This window comes from Bos grunniens, chromosome 5, assembly GCF_055505025.1.
Source record: "Bos grunniens cultivar Pamir isolate PY7600 chromosome 5, Bosgru_T2T1.0, whole genome shotgun sequence".
NCBI classification, from domain to species: domain Eukaryota; kingdom Metazoa; phylum Chordata; class Mammalia; order Artiodactyla; family Bovidae; genus Bos; species Bos grunniens.
This window is the reverse complement of record NC_141169.1, coordinates 69718259-69739122: the sequence shown is the minus strand read 5'-3', so window position 1 is coordinate 69739122 and position 20864 is coordinate 69718259. Positions and strand designations below refer to the sequence as shown.

Genomic DNA, 20864 nt, shown 5'->3' with positions numbered 1-20864 from the left:
TGAGCACCCCCTCCCCACGAACCCCCCCTCCCCCGTAGGCCTGGGCACAGTCGGGTGCCAGCAGCTCCCTGGCAGCTATCTCCACTACATGTGAGGGTGCTTGCCAGGACCCTCTAAAGCCGAGCAGGATTCAAGCAGCCTGTGGCCCTTGCTTGTTATGAAAGCAAGGAGTGTGGTTGTCATGTTGATTGGTCTCTAAGGAGGCAGATGTGGGGCAGTAATATTTTAGACTTAGCTAAAATAAAGAAAAGAATGGACTAGAAGAGCAGAATCTGTTCCTGACTCTGAAGAGTTGTAGCTTCATGGGAGCCTCCTGAGGGAGGTGAGGCAGAGGACAATCTTGTGAGACATTTACTGTCTAAACAGGACCAGCACCTTATGGCCCTTGGACTGGGCTCTTATTTTTGTAAATAAAGTTGGAACAAAGCCACACTTATTTGCCCATGAATTACTTATGGCTGCTTTTGTGTCATGACAGAGACCATCCATCCAATAAGTCAAAAATAATTGCTATCTGGCCTTTTATAGGAAAAGTGTGTCATCTCTAGCCCAAAGTAGTGGTCTTCTCAGGTCTCTTCTCTTAGCAGGACTTAGGATCTTAAGAGCGTGGGTTTTAGACTCAGACAGACCTGGATGCACATCCCAGTCCTGCTACTAACTAGCTATGTGACCTTGGGCAGATGGCCTAATGTCTCTGTGCCTCCATTTCTTCTGTAAAATCAAGTTAATAGTTAGGACCTGCCTTACAGGATTGTCAGAATGAAATGACACAATGCCAAGAATGCACTTAGTGTGGTATCTGGCTTGAATTAAGTGCTCTGTAAATGTTCACTGCTATGGTTAGGATGATTCTGTGGGTCTGCAAATCATAGTCTCCATTGTGCTGTCTGGGGTGACTTGAGCAGGTCCATATCAGACCCACTGCCATGAACTCAAAGAAGAGGAGTAGGGGGTTTTCTGATACAGCAGAGTAGCAGCTCAGTGAATGGGCTGAGACCCTTGTTCCCCTGCACCCCAGTTGTCAGAACAGCAGTGCTGAAGATGGTCCGCAGACTGTCTCCTGGCTGACTGCATCATCCGTGTCCACTCTGTATTCTGTTCCCCCCTTGTTTGTGATGTTGCCTTATACGATTAGAAAGTATTTTTGTCCTTACGCTGTGATCCCAGGTATTGTTTAAAAACTTGAAATTTAGATGAGTGCTCCAACCCTGTTTGTTCCTCCATTCATTAAGCACTTGTGGAGTGCTTCTCTGTGTTAAGAACAGTTGCACACTCCTGTCTAGAGCCAGGACACAGTGCTTTTGGATTTGTTCCTTTGCCTCCCCCTTGGCTACATGACTGCCAGCTCTAGTTTGTTTTCAAAGTAGTGGCACCCCAGTAGGATGCCAAAGCTAGGAATTTTCATTATGTTTGCCTGACTTCATCCTGGGGGAGAAGAGAGCATACCATGTTTCAGGGTCTATTGGCTGTTTCTTAGGACAGATGAAGGAAATTGGGGAACAGGTTGACCAGTTATCTGCAAAGAAGGCCAAAAAACCATAGGATTGGGCTCTGATGGATCTTGCAAAGGAGGCCCATGAAAAATAAAACAAGCCCCGGCAGAACTCAGGCTTTCACCCCTAAGGCACAGCAAACCCAGGAGAATTCGAACAGCAGTGGAGGTCAAGGCTGGCCAGTACCCTCCCCTCGTCTGGCACCATTCCTCTCTTAGGAGTATACCTCAAACCTAAAGAGAAGCCTTCACTGAGCTATAGAAATGTAAGACACGTTTTCTAGGCCGGATGTGTTGATGGTGGGAGGACAGTGGTAGACAGCTGCTGTGTAGCCAGGGATTAGAGGGAGAAATACAACAAGATGAAAGTGGTCCATGTCTGTCAGTGAAAAACAGGACAAAAGGGACCTTCCCAGGCATTGTAGCTGTGCTTCGGAATTACCATCCATCATTGGTAACACATGGATAACACTGACCTAGTGCTGTACTTTGGTAGAATCCGACTATGTGTCATGTCGTAATGTTGCTTACAGCTGGGCCACAGAGTCCTGCAAGCCCTCACTCTGCCTGCCTTGCCAGGCTTGTCTCACTTCTACTCCCTGTACCCCAAGCTCCAGCTACACCCCACTATATAGCTTTTCAAACATGCTGGGTGCTTTTCTACATGCCCATCCCTCCTGGAAAGCCCATTCCTGTGGCCAGTTCCTGGTCTTTCTCCAGGGGTCTGTCTGCTTAAAACATCTCTTCATTAGAGACCATCCAGCTCCTCCAATCAGAGCCTCCTAATGCACCCAGTCTTTCCTCTGTGGGTCTCATCATGCTTGTAACTAGTTTTTAATGTGTATTTCCCCAACAAACCCTGTGAGGGCAGGGACCAAACCTTGGTTGGGTGTTTGGCACATTTTAGTGGTTTACTACATTTGTTTACTGACTGAATGACCAGAAGGAGCACTGATTTATAAATGGTGGGTATGAGAAAAGCTTTTTAAAAAAAAAAAAAATTTTTTTTTTCTGTTTTGGTCTTGTTTTTCAAATAATTTCTGAACAAAGTATTTTATTATTTTATAGATACGTATTACGTTTAAGGGATTCTCTGAGGTGGCATTATTTTCAGTGAGTGTGTGTGCGCTGGACAAATCTTACTTTTCTCTTTTCCCTACAGAATGAAATGTGCCTGGCTACTCAACAGCTTTCTAAGCAACTGCTGGCATATGAAAAACAGGTGACTTGATATATATGTGGCATATGTCTTAAGAGTGTCCTAGGTGGAGTTCTTACAAAGGAATTTTCTAGGGGCATCCTTTAGAGACCTTCCTTCTTTCCTTTGTTTTTTTCCATAGGCCAGTTCCATTTTTTTTCTTGTTCTTGCCTTTTCTTATCCACTGATAAATTCTAATGATTATCCAAAAGTCTATATATTCTTATGTACGTATTCTTAAAATTAGCTTACAAATGTAATCAACTGCCCTGAGGGTTTGTATTTTTTGAGGGACTACAAGTGCATCAACACTAAGAATTCCAGGCAAGAAACTGAAAGATACCATTCTATCTGTGCAGAAGGGTGATGACCAACAACGGGATAGCCTGGGAAGGGCAGGTGACGGCGTGGCTGGGGCCGAACAAGGGAGAGCTCTGGTTCTCTGCAGTCAGACACTCTGACATCATGTGCTCTTGGGAGGAGAGGAAGTCGATGTGGAGGGCAGTATCTTGTGGGATGATGCTATAGTGCTGAATCCCCTGGCATTCAGCTAACACCTGGCACTTTTTTTCTTTGGTCTTAGAATTTTGCTCTTGGCAAAGGCGATGAAGAGGTCATTTCTACACTCCACTATTTTTCCAAAGTGGTGGATGAGGTAAGATGGCAACATGGCAATTTTTTTGTTGATTGAAGGATAAAGGTTTTACAGAATTGTGTTGGTTTCTGCCAAACATCAATATGAATCAGCCATAGGTATACATAGCAAATTTTTATTTGATTCTTTTTTCAAACTTTCTTTCCTCTTTATTTCACCCTACTTTTTATTTTTAGGTATATATTTAAATATCTGAGAAGGTATCTCAACTTTATCTTCCGAGGCTCATTTCATAAATGAGATTTGTATGCGGTTATGTTTGATTTTGGCTTGAGGGGAGAGGCCTTGGTATACATAAGCAATAGTTTGAAAGAAAGACTTCTAAGAATTCAGTTTCCTAAGGAGGAAGAATTACTGTCTTAGGGCTGCTGTAATAAAGTTACACATAGGTGGTCCGAAACAATGGACATGTATTCTCTCACAGTTCTGGAGGCCACAAGTATGAAATCAAGTTGTTGGCAGGGCCACATTCCCTCCAGGGGAGAATCTGTCCTGGCTTCTCCCAACTTCTGGTGATTCTGGGTGTTCCTTGACTTGTGGCAGCATCACCCCAGTCTCCACCCCTGACTTCACGTGGCCGTCTCTCCTCACCCTACCACCATTTGTTTTCTTCATGTCTCTGTCTTATTTTCTTATTAGAACGCTTGTCAGTGGATTTAGGGCACACCTGGATAACCCAGAGTGATCTTATTTTGAGATCCTTTATTGTATCTGCAAAGATCCTTTTCCCTAAAATTCCCGTGGTATAGACATAACTTTGCGGGGAGTGTGAGTCAACCCACTACAGAGAGATTCTGACAACTGTTTGTATGGCTCTGTTGTATAATATATCTGGAATATTTGTGAAAAGCAGGTATTGGTATAGGAAAAGTGCCTAAATCCTACTTGTAAAAACTTAAGAGCTTAGGTGCTGCGGGTGCTGGGCAGCACCCTCTGCCAAATTAGATGAGCGTAAACGACTTCATTTTTCAAGGCGTTTGTGGTACTTACAATAGAATATCTTCAGAGAATAAGCAAACAAGACAGTTACAGGTGCCATTTCACGGTGCCACTGTTGATACGAAGGTGACACTGTCTTCAGTTTAAAGAACGAGAAACTAACGTTCACATAAATTTGTGCCAGTTGTCTGTTCATTCAGTTCACCAAGTCAATATTCATTCAACAAATACTGACCACCTGCTATTTAGCAGATGCAGTTCGAGGCACTAGGGATGTAGATACAAACTGTCCAGTTGGTAGTGAGCTTTGTCCTCTGTTCCATTGCTGGGGCTCTGTATAATAATATGGATGCATGTCTAGTCCAGAAGAGGAGGAAGATGAATGGAAAATGGAATTAGAGAAGAGCAACAAGTAATTTTGTTGAAGGTGAGAAGAATTTTTCTTAATTAACAGTAAATGAATAACCCAGGGGGAGAAGCAGTAGTCTGCACTCACTGAAGTTATGTTTTCTTGACCAAAAGAGAGTTGCTAAGGAAATGTGGTTATTTGTCGAAACCCTAAATTAGGATTTCTACTTTAAGATCTTTACTCATAACTGTATTTTCCTGGGCAGGAATGATGATTCTTTTTTTTTTTTTTTTTAATGAATTGATTTTTATTGAAACATAGTTGATTTTTCAGTGTTAGTTGCTGGTATGCAGCAAAGTGATTCAGATATATATTTTTTCTTCCGTATTCCTTTCCGTTATAGTTTCTTACACAATATTGAATATAGTTCCCTGTGCTTCTATAGTAGGACCTTGTTCTTTATTTTATATGTAGCAGTTTATGTCTGCTAATCTCAAACTCCTAACTTATTCTGCCACACCTTTTCCTCTTTGGTAACTTTAAGTTTGCTTTCTATGTCTGTGAGTCTGTTTCTGTTTTGTAAATAAGCTCATTTGTGTCATATTTTAAATTGCGTGCATAAGTGATGCTGTGTGATTTCCATAGTAGCTGCACTGGTTTACATTCCCACCACCAGTATAGGAGCCTTCTCTCTTCTCCACACCCTCTTCAGCATTTATTATACCTCATTATAGTTCTCATTTGCATCTCTCTAACTGTTAGTGATGTTGAGCATCTTTTCATGAACTTATTGGCCAGTGATGATTCTTTCAGTGGGGAATGATCATTCCAAAAGGATGGAAGCTTGGAGGTGTGATTTTTATAGGCAGTATCATAGCCTTCTGGAAACTTAGCACTGTGACTTTTCACACAAGCCTCTTGATGTCAAGACTTAAGCCAGTGAAAGCAGTTAACTCAGGTGGGAAGTGGAGAGTAACTTTTGAGGTAGTTTTCTCTACCTGGGTCTATATCAGATTGACAATTTTTCAAAAGAAGTAATTTGACTCAGAAATTGAAAAATCCAACTAAAAATAGAGATTTGTGTCACTTATATTTAATAGGATATGTTGGATTCAGATCTTTGATGTTATAGGCATATAGAGATTTTTATCCTTGATGATTTCACCAAAAGCAAGGTTTCTAGATTACTTATTTTTAGTGCATCTGAGACAGGGAATTTTTGACATTATTGATTCCATTGCCCAGTGTGTGTCAGGCCCTCTGCTCTGAGTGTTACTTATTCACGTTATTGTTTTATCCTCAAAAGAGTCATGGAAGGAACATGCTGTGATGCCCATTTTCTGTGTGATGATACTGAAGTGCCAAGAGATGGTCTGTGCTCTTTGCACACTTCTCAGCAGAGGTGGTGTGTTTGGAAGTGATTATCCCTTACCTCCCAAAGCCCCAAAGTAAAGAGTTGGTGACACAGATCCCTTGATCCTTAAGAAGAAATTAGGAAGAAAATGTATAGTTCAGAAATTTGCCATTCCTGAGGTATATAACCTTTGGAAAGAAAACCATTTAACCTCTCTGTGTTTTGGTTTTTTTCATCTGTAAATGACAGAAGCAGGATAGTCCACTTAACCAAGCTGTTATAAAGATTAAATTAAATAATTAGAGCATTCGATGCAGAGCCAGTTCATTGAATTCGTCTAATTAACTGTTAGTTTAAAAAAAAAAGGTACATTTCTTATTGCAGTTATTCAGGAAAAGTAGTTAACACATTCTGTGCTAATGCATTTTTTGGCATGGCTGTCTTCATGTGTTCCTCCACAGGGAGAAAAAAAAAACAACTGCAATTCTTTGGCTTGATTGAAAGATAAGGGGAACATTGACTGGCCAGCTGCTCCCTTGCCTGACAGATGGTTGACCTTAGGCCAGTTTTTAATCTTGTCAGAGCAGCCTCTGCAAGCACCACCCTGAAGGACCAGATCTGTTGGGAGATCTGTGTGCAAAAGGGATGCGGGCATGTGACTGATCGGTGCTGAAAGAAACTTCACCTAACATTTACCCAAAAAACAGTCGCTGGGTGATTTCTCCTTGTACACCCAACAGGAATCCCAGAGCATCCTCATAGTATCTGGAAGTCTGGGCCTTCCACTGTTCATTACCAACTACCACACGTTAAATGTTTTAGCCACTTTGTGAGCGTGAAAGACAAACTGTATCCCAGACAATATTTTGAAAAGAGCGTGAATTTTAGATCCCAGTAGCCAGGGATTAACATTGTAGCTGTTCCACTTATTTGCTCTCTGGATTTAGAGATTTATTTGCCCACCTATAAAACTGAGGATAATAAATAATACCCATCTGACACAGTAGATGGGAACTAAGTGATATAAAAGCACAGAAAGCGGGCGCACAAAGTGGTGCGTGAGGTGCTCCAAAGTGTTAGTGCTGGTGGTGATGATTTTTATTTCTCCTAGACCCTTTACGAGGACAGGATTTAGTAAGGCCTTGTGATGGAAGAGAGGAAAGAATCAAGAGCTGTGGAAATTATCTGGTGAGGAGGAGCATATCTGAATATAGCCTTCTTGCTCCTGGAAAGGTCTGCAATCTGGCTGGGTTGTCTCCGCAGGGAGCTTTCTCTCTCCATGGCAATTCCCAGGTCCCGAGTGCCTATACTTGCAGGGTTCCCAGCAGGCCAGTCTTTAAGGTATGACCTCAGCCCCGTCTGAGAGAGCACGCGCACGCACAGGCCTGGCAGAGTGCTCACCTTACTGCCCACACATCAGAGCATTCTCCTTCTCCTTCTCTGGATGTGTGCATGTGGCTCACATCCAGAACACAGAGCCAGAATTTGCCCAGTAAGCAAACAATAACCATGGGCTCAGAAATTCCTTTGCTGCTGCTGCTGCTGCTGCTAAGTCGCTTCAGCTGTGTCCAACTCTGTGCGACCCCATAGACGGCAGCCCACCAGGCTCCCCCATCCCTGGGATTCTCCAGGCAAGAACACTGGAGTGGGTTGCCATTTCCTTCTCCAATCAGAAATTCCTTTAGCAAACTTAAATGGTGCGCTGGTCAGTTAGAACCTTGCCTTTAGTTTTTAATACCTCTTAGCCTCTGACATTTACTGCTTTATGAAGGGTAATTTATTTGCTAAGAAGTCTAACTGAGCTCTTTAACCACATGGAAGTGTTCAGTGTGATCACTCGGTGAAATAAGACAATGTCAGAAATAGTAGGTATAATTTTCTTCAATAGATTTCTCTTTCTTTCAGCTTAATGTTCTCCATACAGAGCTGGCTAAACAGTTGGCAGACACAATGGTTCTACCAATTATACAATTTCGAGAAAAGGATCTTACAGGTAAAGTGTTTGAGTTCAGTGCATATACTTTCAGAATATTAATTCTTTAAGTATTTTTTTTCCTGAAACTATTTCTTTAAGTGTGTGGATTATTGAGAAGTACCCTCTTTTTCAGCTTTTATTAAATCCTCACAGTGTTCTTGGCTCACCTAAAGGAAGTCAAAGGCTAATAAGAAAATAGAGTTGGAAACAATTGTAATGTGACAAGGGCAGCTTGATAGAGCTGTACAGGGAACAGAAACAGCACACAGGCATTATTATTACCCTTTTGAAGGTAGGGTGCCAAAGAAGGCTTCCTAGAGAAGAAGATCTCTGAGCTGAGTTTTGATAAATAAATGTTTACCAAGTAGACAGAGTTAACAAGGCTCATATTACAGGTTGCTGTTGATCAGTCGCTAAGTCATGTCCAGTGTTTGTGACCCCATGGACTGCAGCATGCCAGGCTTCCGTGTCCTTCACTATCTCCCGGAGTTTGCCCAGACTCATGTTGGGGGCATTTGTAAAGGCATGCAGTTCTTGTGAGCCATGAATACTTTGGAATGTAAGTGGAAAGCTTCAGGAGGAAAGTTCAAAGTGGGGACCATGCAGTATGTGTGCTCGATTCTGGGATATAGCTGTGTACAACCGTGGAGCTCACATTTAGTGGGAGGTAGTACATGTGACTAGTTCAGAGAGCCTAGTTGCCTTTTTGGGTTAATTTTGGTTCTTCAACTAAAATAAAACTTTAGAATAATTTTATATCATTTGAAATGAAGGTAGTGAAAAAATAATCTTGAAAAAGCTTAATTGATATTACTTTTGGGAATGTGGATTTTCTAGTCCTTTTGTCCATTTTTATTTCATTGAAAATATTCATTGCTCAGAGAGTAAAGAATTGTATTTTCTACAACACCAATATAAAAAATTGCAGAACAGAAAGTCTGAACCTGAGTACTGAAAGATCTGTTGTTCAGGATAGTACTTCCTCTTTAAAAATACAGCACCTTAAAGTTTTTTTAGGCAGAAAAGATGCCATTCATGGAAGGCCAAATCGTAAACATAAAGCTTTCTTCCCCCTCGCTTTGAGATCCCCTGTGATCATGTCACCTGAGGCCAACAGAGAAACGGCAGAAGTGGCATAAACTCCACCCAAGGGCAGTTTGACAGCAGTAACACTTGATAAATAAAAAATAATACATAATATGTCAGCTTGTATGAAGAGAAACCTCGATTGAGCAGACTTTTGTATGTTTTTCAGTGTTGCTCATCTATAATCGCATGTAAATCCCAGACCTAAATACAGTCCTGTCCTGTGCTGTTTATCCAGTGGTAACTGAAAACTTCATTGAGTGCGTTTTAAAAAAAGATTTTCTCTAAATGAAAATATTAGAAACATGTAGGGGTGTCATTTAAAAAATGAACTCTTAAGTCTTTTGGAGACAGAAGAATCCCCCCTGACGACTTGTATGGTCAGACTGTTGTTTCTCAGGTTTGTTGGTGGGAACCTCAGCTTGAGAATGCTCTGCAGCCTTGATGACGTGGCCCTTGTTAGTCCAGAGGGCTCAACTTGTGGAATAGTAGTATTTACCAGGATGATAATTTTTTTTTTAAGAGAATAAAAGTATCCAGTAGTAGTGAAAAGTCTCTTAGTATTCATGAAAAAAGTTGTTATCCTTTTCTGATGACACCAAGACAGAGATTTGAAGGGTTTGCCTTGGGTCATACCAACTCTTTAGCGACCCCATGGACTGTAGCCCACCAGGCTCCTCTGTCCCTGGGATTTCCCAGGCAAGAATACTGGAGTGGGTTGCCATTTCCTCTTTCAGGAGATCTTCCCAACCAAGGGATTGAACCTGGGTCTTCTGCATTGGCAGAGGGGTTCCTTAGCACTGAACTATCTGGGAAGCCTGCTTACCCACCAGTATAAGTACATAATCTGAATTAAGATAATACAAGAGTTTTTAAGCAGGTGATTTAAAATTGATAAGGAAAAAACTCTAAAACTGCTCCAATGGGAAGTAAAAGATGAGAAAGAAAGAAAAATTAAAGAATAGAAAGGCAGAAAGTAGCCCCCATATTAGAAAGAATAACAAAAATGTGAAGTGAAATTTATAAGCTGGAAGCAGTTTTGAGACAAAAGCAACAAACAAAATGTGAAAATGCTTTTTTCTCTGTTGATAAAGTAAAAATGGATTATTTTAGAATTGTAGAAAGTGTCTCTTCCTTTTAAATATCTCCGTGCTTTTTAAGTTTTTAACCTTGGACGGTCATTGCTCTCTAACGTTGACTTTGTGTTTTCGGTCTTAGACTTTGTTAAGCCGTCTTTATACATGATGTGTGTGGCACCTACATGGGGTAATATTTATTGGTGTTGGCTTGTTGCAAGTACAGTATACTAGATCACTTCAGAAGTTTTTCATGAAAGCAAGCATCCCCAGTCACCAGGACCTGGGAGTGCTGGTGAAGACTCTCCCCTTCCATGTACATGTCTTTATTTTCCTGGGAAAGCACAGAGCTCTGGGTTGGCATACTTTTTCTTTGTTTTAAGATGTTTCTTTTCTCTTATTCAGAAGTAAGCACTTTAAAGGATCTTTTCGGACTTGCCAGCAGCGGTAAGCATCTTCTCTGGTCTTGGTATGAGGGTTTAGTTTGTGGGTAGAGATGCTGAATGAATGTCTTGCCTTTCAACCCATCTGGGTGCTAAAATATCTGTTTATTTTTAGAGCATGACCTCTCAATGGCAAAATATAGCAGGCTTCCTAAAAAAAAGGAGAATGAAAAGGTAAGAAAACCTACCTTCCATGTTATTTTTCACTTCATTTATTTAAGCTTCTTTTATGTTTTCCTGTTATGAATTTGTGGCATTGAGGGTGTCCTGATGAATTTTTTTTTCTTACACATGAATTTTTAAAAATATTTATTCCGAATCTCTTAAGTAGACTTCTGTTTCTCGGTTCTAGCTTTTCAAACTAGTTTATTAAACATGAACTTGGAACCATTGTAAAATGATAATCATGTAATGATTCTAACTTAAGCTTGATACCTCATATGATTATCTGACTCATATATACTCAGGCACTTGATCTCCTTGCCCTGGATGTAGACTCTGATTCTTTAACTCATGCTTTCTAGCTTCTTAGCTGCTATAGAGAATATCAGGGACTTCCGTATAGCTCAGATGGTAAAGAATCTGCCTGTAGTGCAGGAGACCCGGGTTCAATTCCTGGGTCAAGAAGATCCCCTGGAGAAGGAAATGGCAACCCACTCCAGTATTCTTGCCTGGAGAATCCCATGGACAGAGGAGCCTGGCGGGCCACAGTCCATGGGGTCGCCAAGAGTTGGACACGACTATATGACTAACACACACACATAGAGAATATCGAAATTTTCAGATATATAACTTTTACTTCCGTTCCATGATTTCCCGGGAATACAGTCTTACTAGTGAAGCAGAATGTTTGTGGCTGTGATTGCATGCTGCCATATCGTTTTCCTAAAGGACTGTAGTTCTTTGTAGTGCTGCCAGCAGAAAGTCTTGTCTTCACCCTCACAAACACTGAGATGCCATTAATTTTGGAATTTTTAATTTGACTTTTTAAAAACTTGAGGGAGAACCTTATGTTTTTTGTCACAAATATTGCTCTAATGAATAAACAAACATGTTTTGAAGTTGCCAGCTCGTACAGAATTGCTGCTTGCTTTGGACAGCTTGCCATTGGTTTTCCTCTCCCCTCTTAACCAGGTGAAGGCTGAAATCGTGAAGGAGGTGGCCGCAGCCCGGCGAAAACAGCACCTTTCCTCCCTTCAGTACTACTGTGCCCTCAATGCACTGCAGTACAGAAAGCGCGTGGCCATGATGGAGCCCATGCTGGGCTTTGCCCATGGACAGGTAGGGCTGTCCCCCTGCCCCGAGGCCTCAGACCTGACCAGCTGTGGAGAACAGGGTGGTGTTCTGCTGACAAAGCCCCTAGGAGACATGGAAGCATCATCAGAGAAAGAAACACAGATGCACAGCCTTCCTGGAGGCTACTAGATGCAGCACTGGAGAGCTTCCAGAGGGGCTGGGTCCTCAGGAGCTGGACTTGTTAGGCTGCATGTGCAGGAAACAATGGCCTGTTCCCAGGACTCCCGTGGGGAGGAGCCAGCATGGCCTTTGTGTCTGATTCCAATGAAAGCCAGGCCTGGTCCAATTTTCTGAGAAGCCTCTGACTCCCAGATTGGTGGAACTGGGCCTGCAACCAGGACTCCGCATGTTCCTTTGTATTCTGTGTAGGAAAGGCTCTTCTCACAAGATAACCTTGCTGAGGTTATTGCCAGCACCTTGGCTTCTGGGGCATGGGGAAACGTTGCCATTGCCTGATGAAGTCTCTGTAGAATACTGATCCAGCTTCTTCCTCTCATTTCACGGGCTACTGAACACTGTCTGCAGGGAGGCTACAGTTTCAGGATGGGGCCTTGACCTGGGACACCATCCCTCACACTCCACCCCTACCCTGCATTTGCCCCACTTAGCTTGGCTCCAGAACCTCAGTTGGGCACATGAGAAACATACCTGGGAATCTTCTCAGTTAACCTTCTAGGAACAGAAGGGAATGTGAAGAAGAAAAACGTTGAGAAGGAAAAAAGCAACTTAAAAAAAAATCCCACATGTGAGCATCTATTGTTTTTAAAATACATTTTAAAAATACATATATTTCCAAAAAATAAAATATCCGTTTCATTCAAAAAGAATAAGAGAGAACCTTCAAACATTTAAGCTCAGCTTTCTTCTCAGTATGTTTGTTACATTGTTTAGTGGTGGGGACAGTAAGGTCCGCTTATGTCTTCAGAGGTAATATTTAACTAGAGCAATATAATCTGTGTGTCAGCTGAGTAAAGCTGGATTAAACCAAACATGAGCGCTGTCCAGCTGTGGGCTCCAGTCCTCAGCAAATCCTTGGGCACTGCCCAGCTTCCTCGGAAGGGGCACGTGTGTCTACTCGTGTATACTCACTCACACTCCGCTGCCTTCCCCTCTTCTGCTAAATACTGCCCCTCTGCCCCTGCCCTTGTCCTGGCATTGTTAGAGAATGCCAGTACTCCCTTGCTAATACCTCTTCTTACATCTGACCTCCTTGATTAGCAGTTCTTGCCTTTGGAGCAGTAATTCCTTCTCAGTTAGAGGCCCCGAGTCAGGGAAGGACCTGGACTCAGCATCTCAGAAAGAGGAACAGCTCCGGGCCTGACGGGTCAGTGTTTGGGAAGCTGGGTTGGTCAGAGGAGGGTCCTCACAAGGCCCGAAGGATGGGTTTGATACTGACTGGTTTCACTGGCTTTCGCGGCCAAGGATTCCAGCACGTCTCCCAACCTGGCCGCAGAGGGGAAGACAAGACATCGGGTGCAGTAGCGCTGGTGTAGCCCCTGCACCTAGGAAGGCAGAGCAGAGCACACATCCTTGTTGGGTGGTGGCAGCATCGTTTTTGAGGACAGAGGATGGCATGTTTCATTTTTTATATGAAAAGTATGCAGATTTCAAGACAGAAGGCTGGATGAAAGTCTCACCCTGCAGACTTTTGAATTCTGATAAAAACTATAGTTCCTTCCTGTAAACGAGGTTGTTGTCCGACACCGTGAATCTTTGGATGATTCTGAAGCATTCGCTGTCCTCCTGCCTCATCAGCCCTCTGTACCCACTGCCCACAGAACATCTGCTTCTGTAGCTGATGATCATGTGACCACAGTACTTCTGCTGTTCACAGAGGGCCACGGACTGAGGTCTTCGGATGATATTGCACCAGTGAGACTTCTCAGCACCACCCCCTTTAGTGAAGGTGGTTTGACTCCAGTTTTTCCTTCTCTGGCCCTCAATAAACAGGTTTCCAATTAAGCCATGATTCAATCTTGATGCCTGCCCCACAGATTGAGGTTTCGTAATCTGTGTACAGGTACATGAGAACACAAAAAAAGTTGTGTTTACAGGGTGAGTCGTACATCATGTGGTTGTATAAGCCGGTGGTGAATGCCTTCTTTCCATCAGGTTGTTTAAAGGACTGCATGAGCCTCTACCCTCAGTGTTTACAGAATAGTAGAGGAGCTGAGGTATGGACTTAGAGTATCAATTCCAAGGAGTTCGGGGCAGGGAAGCAGAGGAAAAGCCACCTTCGTGCTGTGTCCTCAGAAATGTAGAATGCTCATTTAACAGACTTTGATGTTTAACATTTCTGGGACTCAGAGTGGCATTTACAGTGTTTATCTCTGTATGGGTCCACGGTCACGGAGCCAGGGCATCTCCCTGCAGGTATTCCTGGCATTAGGAATACCCCGAGCACTGTGTTTCTGTACCGTGAGAACTAAGAACACTGGTGTATGTGCCTCCCCAGGGTGTCTGGGGGGCCAGGCGTGAGGATGTCAGAACTGTATCAATGACACCTCCCATCCTCTTAGAGGTGAAAGGTTGATTCCCATGCCCACCACCCGGGCAAGACCTGCTTCCAAATCAGAATGATGGGGAGCAGGAGAGCGCCACCCCCAGTGTCCAGCACCTACCCAATGCCACAGACCTGCTGTGTCCTTCTCACACACAGTCCCCTTTAAGTTGATGTCAGAGTTGGAAGGGCCTTTTAAGGATCTTCAGCCCCATTTTCCTTCTGCAAGCTGGCAGCCAGGTCACTGTCTGTCCGGCCTGTGTTCTTAGCCACATGTGGCTTGGTGAGAAGAGGCAGTCAGAGTGGCCTTCCCTTCACTGAGAGCTGCACACTGCTTCTCTGCTTCTTGCTGGTGCTGTGCATGTCACCGTGTTAGCTGCCGGAGACTCAAGGGTGAATAAGACCTAGTACTGGCCCTGAAGAGTTGACTCTAAATTCACACAGGAAAAAGGCAGATGATAATATCTAAATAATTATCAGTAGGAGTTATTGATGAGGGGGGTATGTACCAAGCACTTACACTACCTCTGGTCTTCACAACCTTTTAGCGAGTTAGCAGGCTCCACCCTTCTCCCTCTTCCGAGGCACTGTGGGCTTTGGGACTAACTCGGCTGGTGAGCTGGGGCTCAGCTGGAAGGCAGCCAGTGCTGCTGGCAGGAGGGCCCGCTAGTGTCAATCTCCCTGGTGCTGTCAAGCTCACATTTCATGAGTTTTGTCAATCACCTTTCCCAGACAGTTTTCAGAATGTCATAATTGTATCTTTCAGATTAACTTTTTTAAGAAGGGAGCAGAGATGTTTTCACAGAGTATGGACGGCTTCTTATCCTCCGTCGCAGACATGGTTCAAAGGTAATGCTGTGCTCTGGTTTGAATCTCCTTTGCCTTTTATCTTTTCTCCTGAGTCAGTCTCTCTGCAAGGTGAGGGGAGGGCCCCACAGAGCCCCCTACCCTGACCGCCTCCACTCCATAAATGCTCAGAGACGGCACCCATCTCTTTGCTGTGCTCTTTATGAGTAGTGTGCTTGGAAAGCCATGATTTCTGCAGTTCTTGACTTGTATGGAGCCAGAGTCCTATCTACTACAAATTCTAAACAAAAATTAAAATGTCCACAAGGGTACTTTCCCATTAAGTCCAAGTTCCTCTTCTTAAGATCTTCACGTTATAAGCCTATGAGTCCAATTTAGAAGAGTGGCTTGCTTTTTTCTTTGAGAGCTAATGGGGTTATTAGCCAGAAGTGCTGCAGCTTTTCAGGAAACTCAGCATCATTTGTGAATGACAAATAGATAAATAAGACATTAAGCCTTTTTAAAATTCATTTAACAAACTGCAGTTCAGCCTTGCAAATGCAGACTGTCCTGCCCACGTTTAATTGAAGCTGCGGCTGCTCCAAGTCTCCTTGCTTCCTGTCATCAGTGTCCCCGCTGGTGAACTCATGGAAGGCACCCAGGCACCGCCAACGCCAGGCTCATTTCATTAACAGCACAGATGTGCGGTTCCTTGAGCACTCCTCACGATTCCTGGAATATAGAAATGTTGTCTCTCTGTATATATAGATGTATAACTGATAAGTCAGTGTACAAAATAGAAATATAAGTAGAGGATCTTATTTTGTGTGGAAAAATGAGTGTTGTTCATTTTCTTGAGGATGTGCATTTCAAAGTATCTTTAAAAGGCCAAGGAGTAGAATTTATTTGGGCAACACGGGGAGAGTTGTGGTTTAGGAAAGCATATATTACTTGGTAAAAGTCCCTAAACTGTTTTTTTTCTCTGATTGCTGATGCACGTTAAATTTATAATTATGTTAGAAAGCAGTTTGTGAAATCTGAATTCAGTTTCCTGCCTTGTAATGTGATTGTGAACCCCTGGGAGTGTCAGGAAAAAATGAAAATAGGGAGCCCATTAACTTGTCACTGCAAAACGCTCTCTCCCTTATCTCTTGCCGCCTCTCTCATCCTGCCTTAACTCTCAGAATCCCATGGTTTTCTGTGTCTGCAAGAACTTCTTGTGCTTCAGGGTTTTCTCGTGGACTAGATTTTTATATTAACGGAGGGCAGGACGTTTGTGCCCGTTTCCGGCACTCTGCAGTGCTCGCGTCCTCTCTCCTTGTCGGTGTCTCTCTGAACCGTCACCAGGGCACCAGCTGTTCCCACAGTCTCGTGACTGGGCCCTGGCCACACAGCCTGCTCCTGAGAGCTGGGTCTCCTTTTGTGAGTTGCACTTCTGCTGCCTGACGAGGCATTTTGCAACAGAGGCAGCAGGTGGGGTTCCCAGCTGAACCTGGGAGCCCCGGAACCTCCTGGTTCAAACAGTGAAAGCATTCAATTAAGAATTATCATTTTCCTATCCCTTACGTTTTCTTCTGGTGAGTAGATGAATACTGCTGCCCCCCCTGCCAGCCTATGTTGCACTGCTATATGTCAGCAGCCAGCCCACCTGAGAGGCCGAGGGAACGGTGTCTCGTGGCGGCCCTGGGCTCTGCAGTGCTTCCCCGGGAGATGGATGCCTGGCCTCCCATCCAGTTGTGGGAGGATTCAGAACCCAGCCTGAACCCACATGGGTGGTATTTCAAACCACCCCTGGTGCCAGGGGCTTTGCTTTTAATCCTACTCCAAGTGATAACACTTCAGCCTTTTTTATTGGTTCCTTCTCACACACACTTTTTAATTAAATAAAACATGATTTTGTAAAAAAAAAAAAAAAAAAAAACACCAAAAAAACTATGAAGGGAACATTTGAAGATGGTGACTTTTCTACCCTGTTCCTGAGTTCCTGTGTTAGCTCAGAGTTTTTGAGCCTGAGTCCACATGGGTGGGGGAGGGGAGGGGACAGCTACTAAAAGCTCCCTGCAGTTGTGTGCACGATGTTGTGTTGGTTCACATGAGGGCTTTCCTGGGGGTAAGCATGCTTACCTTTCATGAGATCGTCAGAGGCTTCTCACAAAAGCTGATGAGCCTACAAGGTTCTGTATACATTTGGCTTCCTCTTTCTAAATCCTTACCGCTTAATTTTTTTTTTCTCCTTTCTTTGTCTCAGCCTTGGCAGTGACAGGCAGGTTAAACTAATGAGGTTCATTGGTGGAGCCCCAGGCATTCCATTCAAATGTCTAAATAGCCAAAATTAACTCAGACTGCCTGCTTGTATCAGGGAAACATTAAACAAGACCCAGCCAGTAGACACTGAACCTGTAAGAGGAGAACATGGAATGACCAAGCCTGAGCTCACTCACCTGCAGAATGCTTTTGAAAGGAAATGCTGAGGAGCTCATTCTAAAACCCTGGACTCGCTGGCCCCCAGGCTTCCTTCTGAAATCAACACTGGAGTTCAGTCCTGTCTCCTTACCGCAGTGGGGAAGTGGAGCAGCGCCTCTAGAGTTTGTTTTCTTGGGTGGAGGGACCATCCTGGCAGATTGTGTTTAAGACTTTATAACCCAGGCTGTCCTCACTGGGTGTGGTAGCTGTTGGGGCCTCACCTTATCGAGGAGAAAGGGCAGCTGCTTGTTTCAAGGTAAAGCTTCCAGGTTTTCCACACTTCAGGGCACAAGGAAATGAAAGCCAGACCATGGGCAAACTATGGCCCGCCAGCCCGTGCCATCTCCGGCCATCTCTGGGCAGTTGAGTAGCTGTCACACAAGGGAAAAGCATCGGCCTTGCCTTTGTGTTTGCGCTCTAGTTGCTTTCCAGTCTCCAATGGCTGTCTCCACTCCTGCCTAGATGGCGGGTAGGTGGGTGCATGAATGACGGCCGTCTCCCTCTTGCCTCTCTGGCACTTCCACAGCTGCTAGCACCTGTGGCTCCTGAGGTTGGGCTTGCCTTCTCAAACTCGCCCTGGTAGTTCTGAGCCTGGACACCACTGTGTCGGCAGAGTAACTGCTTACCTGGATTCAGGCCTCACCCAGTGCTATTCAGTTATGCTCTGTTTGAAAACAGCAGTCCTGTTAACACTTTGAGTAAAACAGACTGGAGTCCCTGTGGTCTTCAGCTTTCAGGGCCTCAGGTGGAGCCTTTTGTATCCTGTGTGAGGTAGGAAGCCATGGGGAGGCTCTGCCATCTGCTGTGACAAGTGACTGACTTGACACCTTCTGTCTCAAGCATCCAGGTGGAACTAGAAGTGGAAGCAGAGAAGATGAGGGCATCCCAGCAAGAATTACTTTCTCTCGATGAAGCTGTTTACACCCCAGACTTCGATGTGGCTGCACCCCAGGTCAACAGGAACCTCATCCAGAAGGCCGGTTACCTTAATCTTAGAAAGTAAGAGTGCTCTGCCCGCCCCCATCTGAAAGCTGTATTCCCTAGCAGTGGCTGAAGAGCACCTGTTACGTGCCCCATCAAAGGCGGGGGAGGTGTGAGGGTGGGGAAGAGCTCCCACCAGGCGCCCCTCCTGCCTGGGACACAGGACCTGGGCCAGCTCCCAAACTGCACTGAGAGATGGGCTTGAAACAGTCGTGTGAGTAAGAACCCAGTACATGGACTCCAAGACACCACAGGCCACCCCTTCCTGCTCACCAGGGCCATTTGTAAGTAGACTGCTCTTACTGGTCATCGTCCTAGACCACTGAGACCCTTCCTCAGACCCCCAGTGGGTGAGAGCAGTGTGCCAGTGACCCAGCACTGAGGCCAGAGTCTTGAGGGCCAGGAACTTTTCAGAGTCGTCTAGATTTCTGTAGACTGAATCTCACATTTAACCTTCAGGTCTTCCAATTGCCCATCTCAAATGAACGAGACACTCAGATTTACCTGAGCCTAAGAGCAGAGCAGGTGCAGTGGTGAACTCCCACTGGTCAGACACCCTGGCTTGGCTGGGCCCCCAGTCACTTCATTTGTCAAATAAAGCTGAAAACTGAACCTACATCCTAAAATTGCTACAAAGATTAACTGAGGTAATTCCTAGCAGGTATAAGCACTCCAGTGTTAGCTGTTACCATTTTTGGAAATTGTAATTATTGAGGCAGGAAACCTAGTGCCCCATGCATAGTCACACTCCATACACTGAATGAAGCAAATATATTCAACGCCCCCCAAATGGAGGGGGTATGAAGAGGAATTGCCCACTGCTTTCCTTCCAGGGTAGAGCTCTTCAAAAGTCTGGAAAGCTTGTCAAGATCACAGGCCATGTATCTCCTTTAGTTCTGTGCAGAACATTCCACAAGGTTCTGGTGTTACTGGCCAGGAACTGGATTTTTCTCTTGTAAACAGCCCACAAAACAAGAATAACATCTAAGCTGGAACAAAACCCAGTCTGATAAAAAGTGCCCAGGATTCTGCGGTATGTGCTGTGGGCTGAGGTGACCCTGATAACTCTGTAACTAGATTTCGAGCAGTTGAGCTCTGAGTCTAGTGAAGTGGTCTTCTAGGTTTTCAGTGTCCGATGGCTGACACTGGGTTGAGAAGCAACGTCTGGCTGCAGTGGTGTCCCCGCCCACATCCTGGAGCTGGCCCTGGGACCAGCAGAGCCTGTCATCTCCCCACTCATTCAGGCTGCACTGTCCCTCTCCTGCTAGTCTTTGCACTTGAATTCTTTTCAAAGCACTTTTACTTTAATGTCAAGAAACCCATCGTTTCTGAAACACTACCAATACCCATAAAAAGGCAGCAAGACTCTTGAGGTGCCATTCATGCTTCCTAATGCTCATGGGCTTTTCACAATTCAATTCTCACAGTAAAACAGGGCTGGTCTCAACCACCTGGGAGAGACTCTACTTCTTCACCCAAGGCGGGAATCTCATGTGCCAGCCCAGGGGCGCCGTGGCCGGGGGCCTGATCCAGGACCTGGACAACTGCTCGGTGATGGCGGTGGACTGTGAGGACCGACGATACTGCTTCCAGATCACCACTCCCAATGGAAAAGCGTAGGCCACTCGGGTTTATGTGGGAGGAACGGGCAGTGAGTCCGCCTCTGCGAGGGCCTCCTAGCTCACTCTGTGCTGGCCCTCCTTGGGGGAGGCCCCGCTCTGGGTGATGTCGACCTTCCCGGAGGGTGGTTTTATGTTCTCTTTAAGCAAGGACACAAGACCATATGGAGTCCAGCCTGCCTTTTTTAAGAAGTCCCAGGGAGGAGACTTCCCTGGAGGTCCAGTGGTTAAGACTCCATGCTTAACACTGTTGGGGGTGCAGGTTGGATCCGTGTTCAGGGAACTAAGATCCTGCATGCCACGCAGCCAAAAAAAAGAAGTCCCAGGGAGGATTTGTATGTGGCTTTGGAGAAGGGGTGACCTACATGTGTAGAGAGCGATGGAAGGAGCTGTTGATCAGTAGAGACTCAAAGAGAGGGGTGGTGCCAGGCTCTTCCTGTTACTAGACAAGCCTTTGTGTCCGCATCATGGGGGTTGGCTGTGCAGCTAAAGGGGAAAGTGGGTGCCTGCCTGAGGAGTCCACTCCTCCAGCTGACACAGCTGATGTGAGCAGGACGTTCGGCTGCAGCAGCGTCGTTTCATTAACACGCTGTCCCCATGTACTGCTGTGCACCTTGGGCCCTGAAGTGACCACACACTTACACAGTGACAG

At 44.8% G+C, this 20864-nt stretch overlaps 1 protein-coding gene across 6 annotated transcripts in view; it reads left to right on the top strand.

Moving 5' to 3' along the window:
• APPL2 (adaptor protein, phosphotyrosine interacting with PH domain and leucine zipper 2) overlaps positions 1–20864 on the top strand; it is a 51699-nt gene that overhangs the window by 15959 nt on the left and 14876 nt on the right. For 4 of the 6 annotated variants that reach the window (XM_086401131.1, XM_086401128.1, XM_086401129.1 and 1 more), the window contains 9 exons: positions 2655–2714; positions 3274–3345; positions 7893–7980; positions 10530–10571; positions 10683–10741; positions 11702–11848; positions 15130–15212; positions 18453–18611; positions 20021–20209. In XM_086401131.1, the coding sequence (XP_086257257.1) occupies positions 2655–2714; positions 3274–3345; positions 7893–7980; positions 10530–10571; positions 10683–10741; positions 11702–11848; positions 15130–15212; positions 18453–18611; positions 20021–20209 (899 nt within the window). The remainder of the gene's footprint in view (positions 1–2654; positions 2715–3273; positions 3346–7892; positions 7981–10529; positions 10572–10682; positions 10742–11701; positions 11849–15129; positions 15213–18452; positions 18612–20020; positions 20210–20864) is intronic. The other 2 variants (XM_086401132.1, XM_086401130.1) reach the window with 1 other exon arrangement.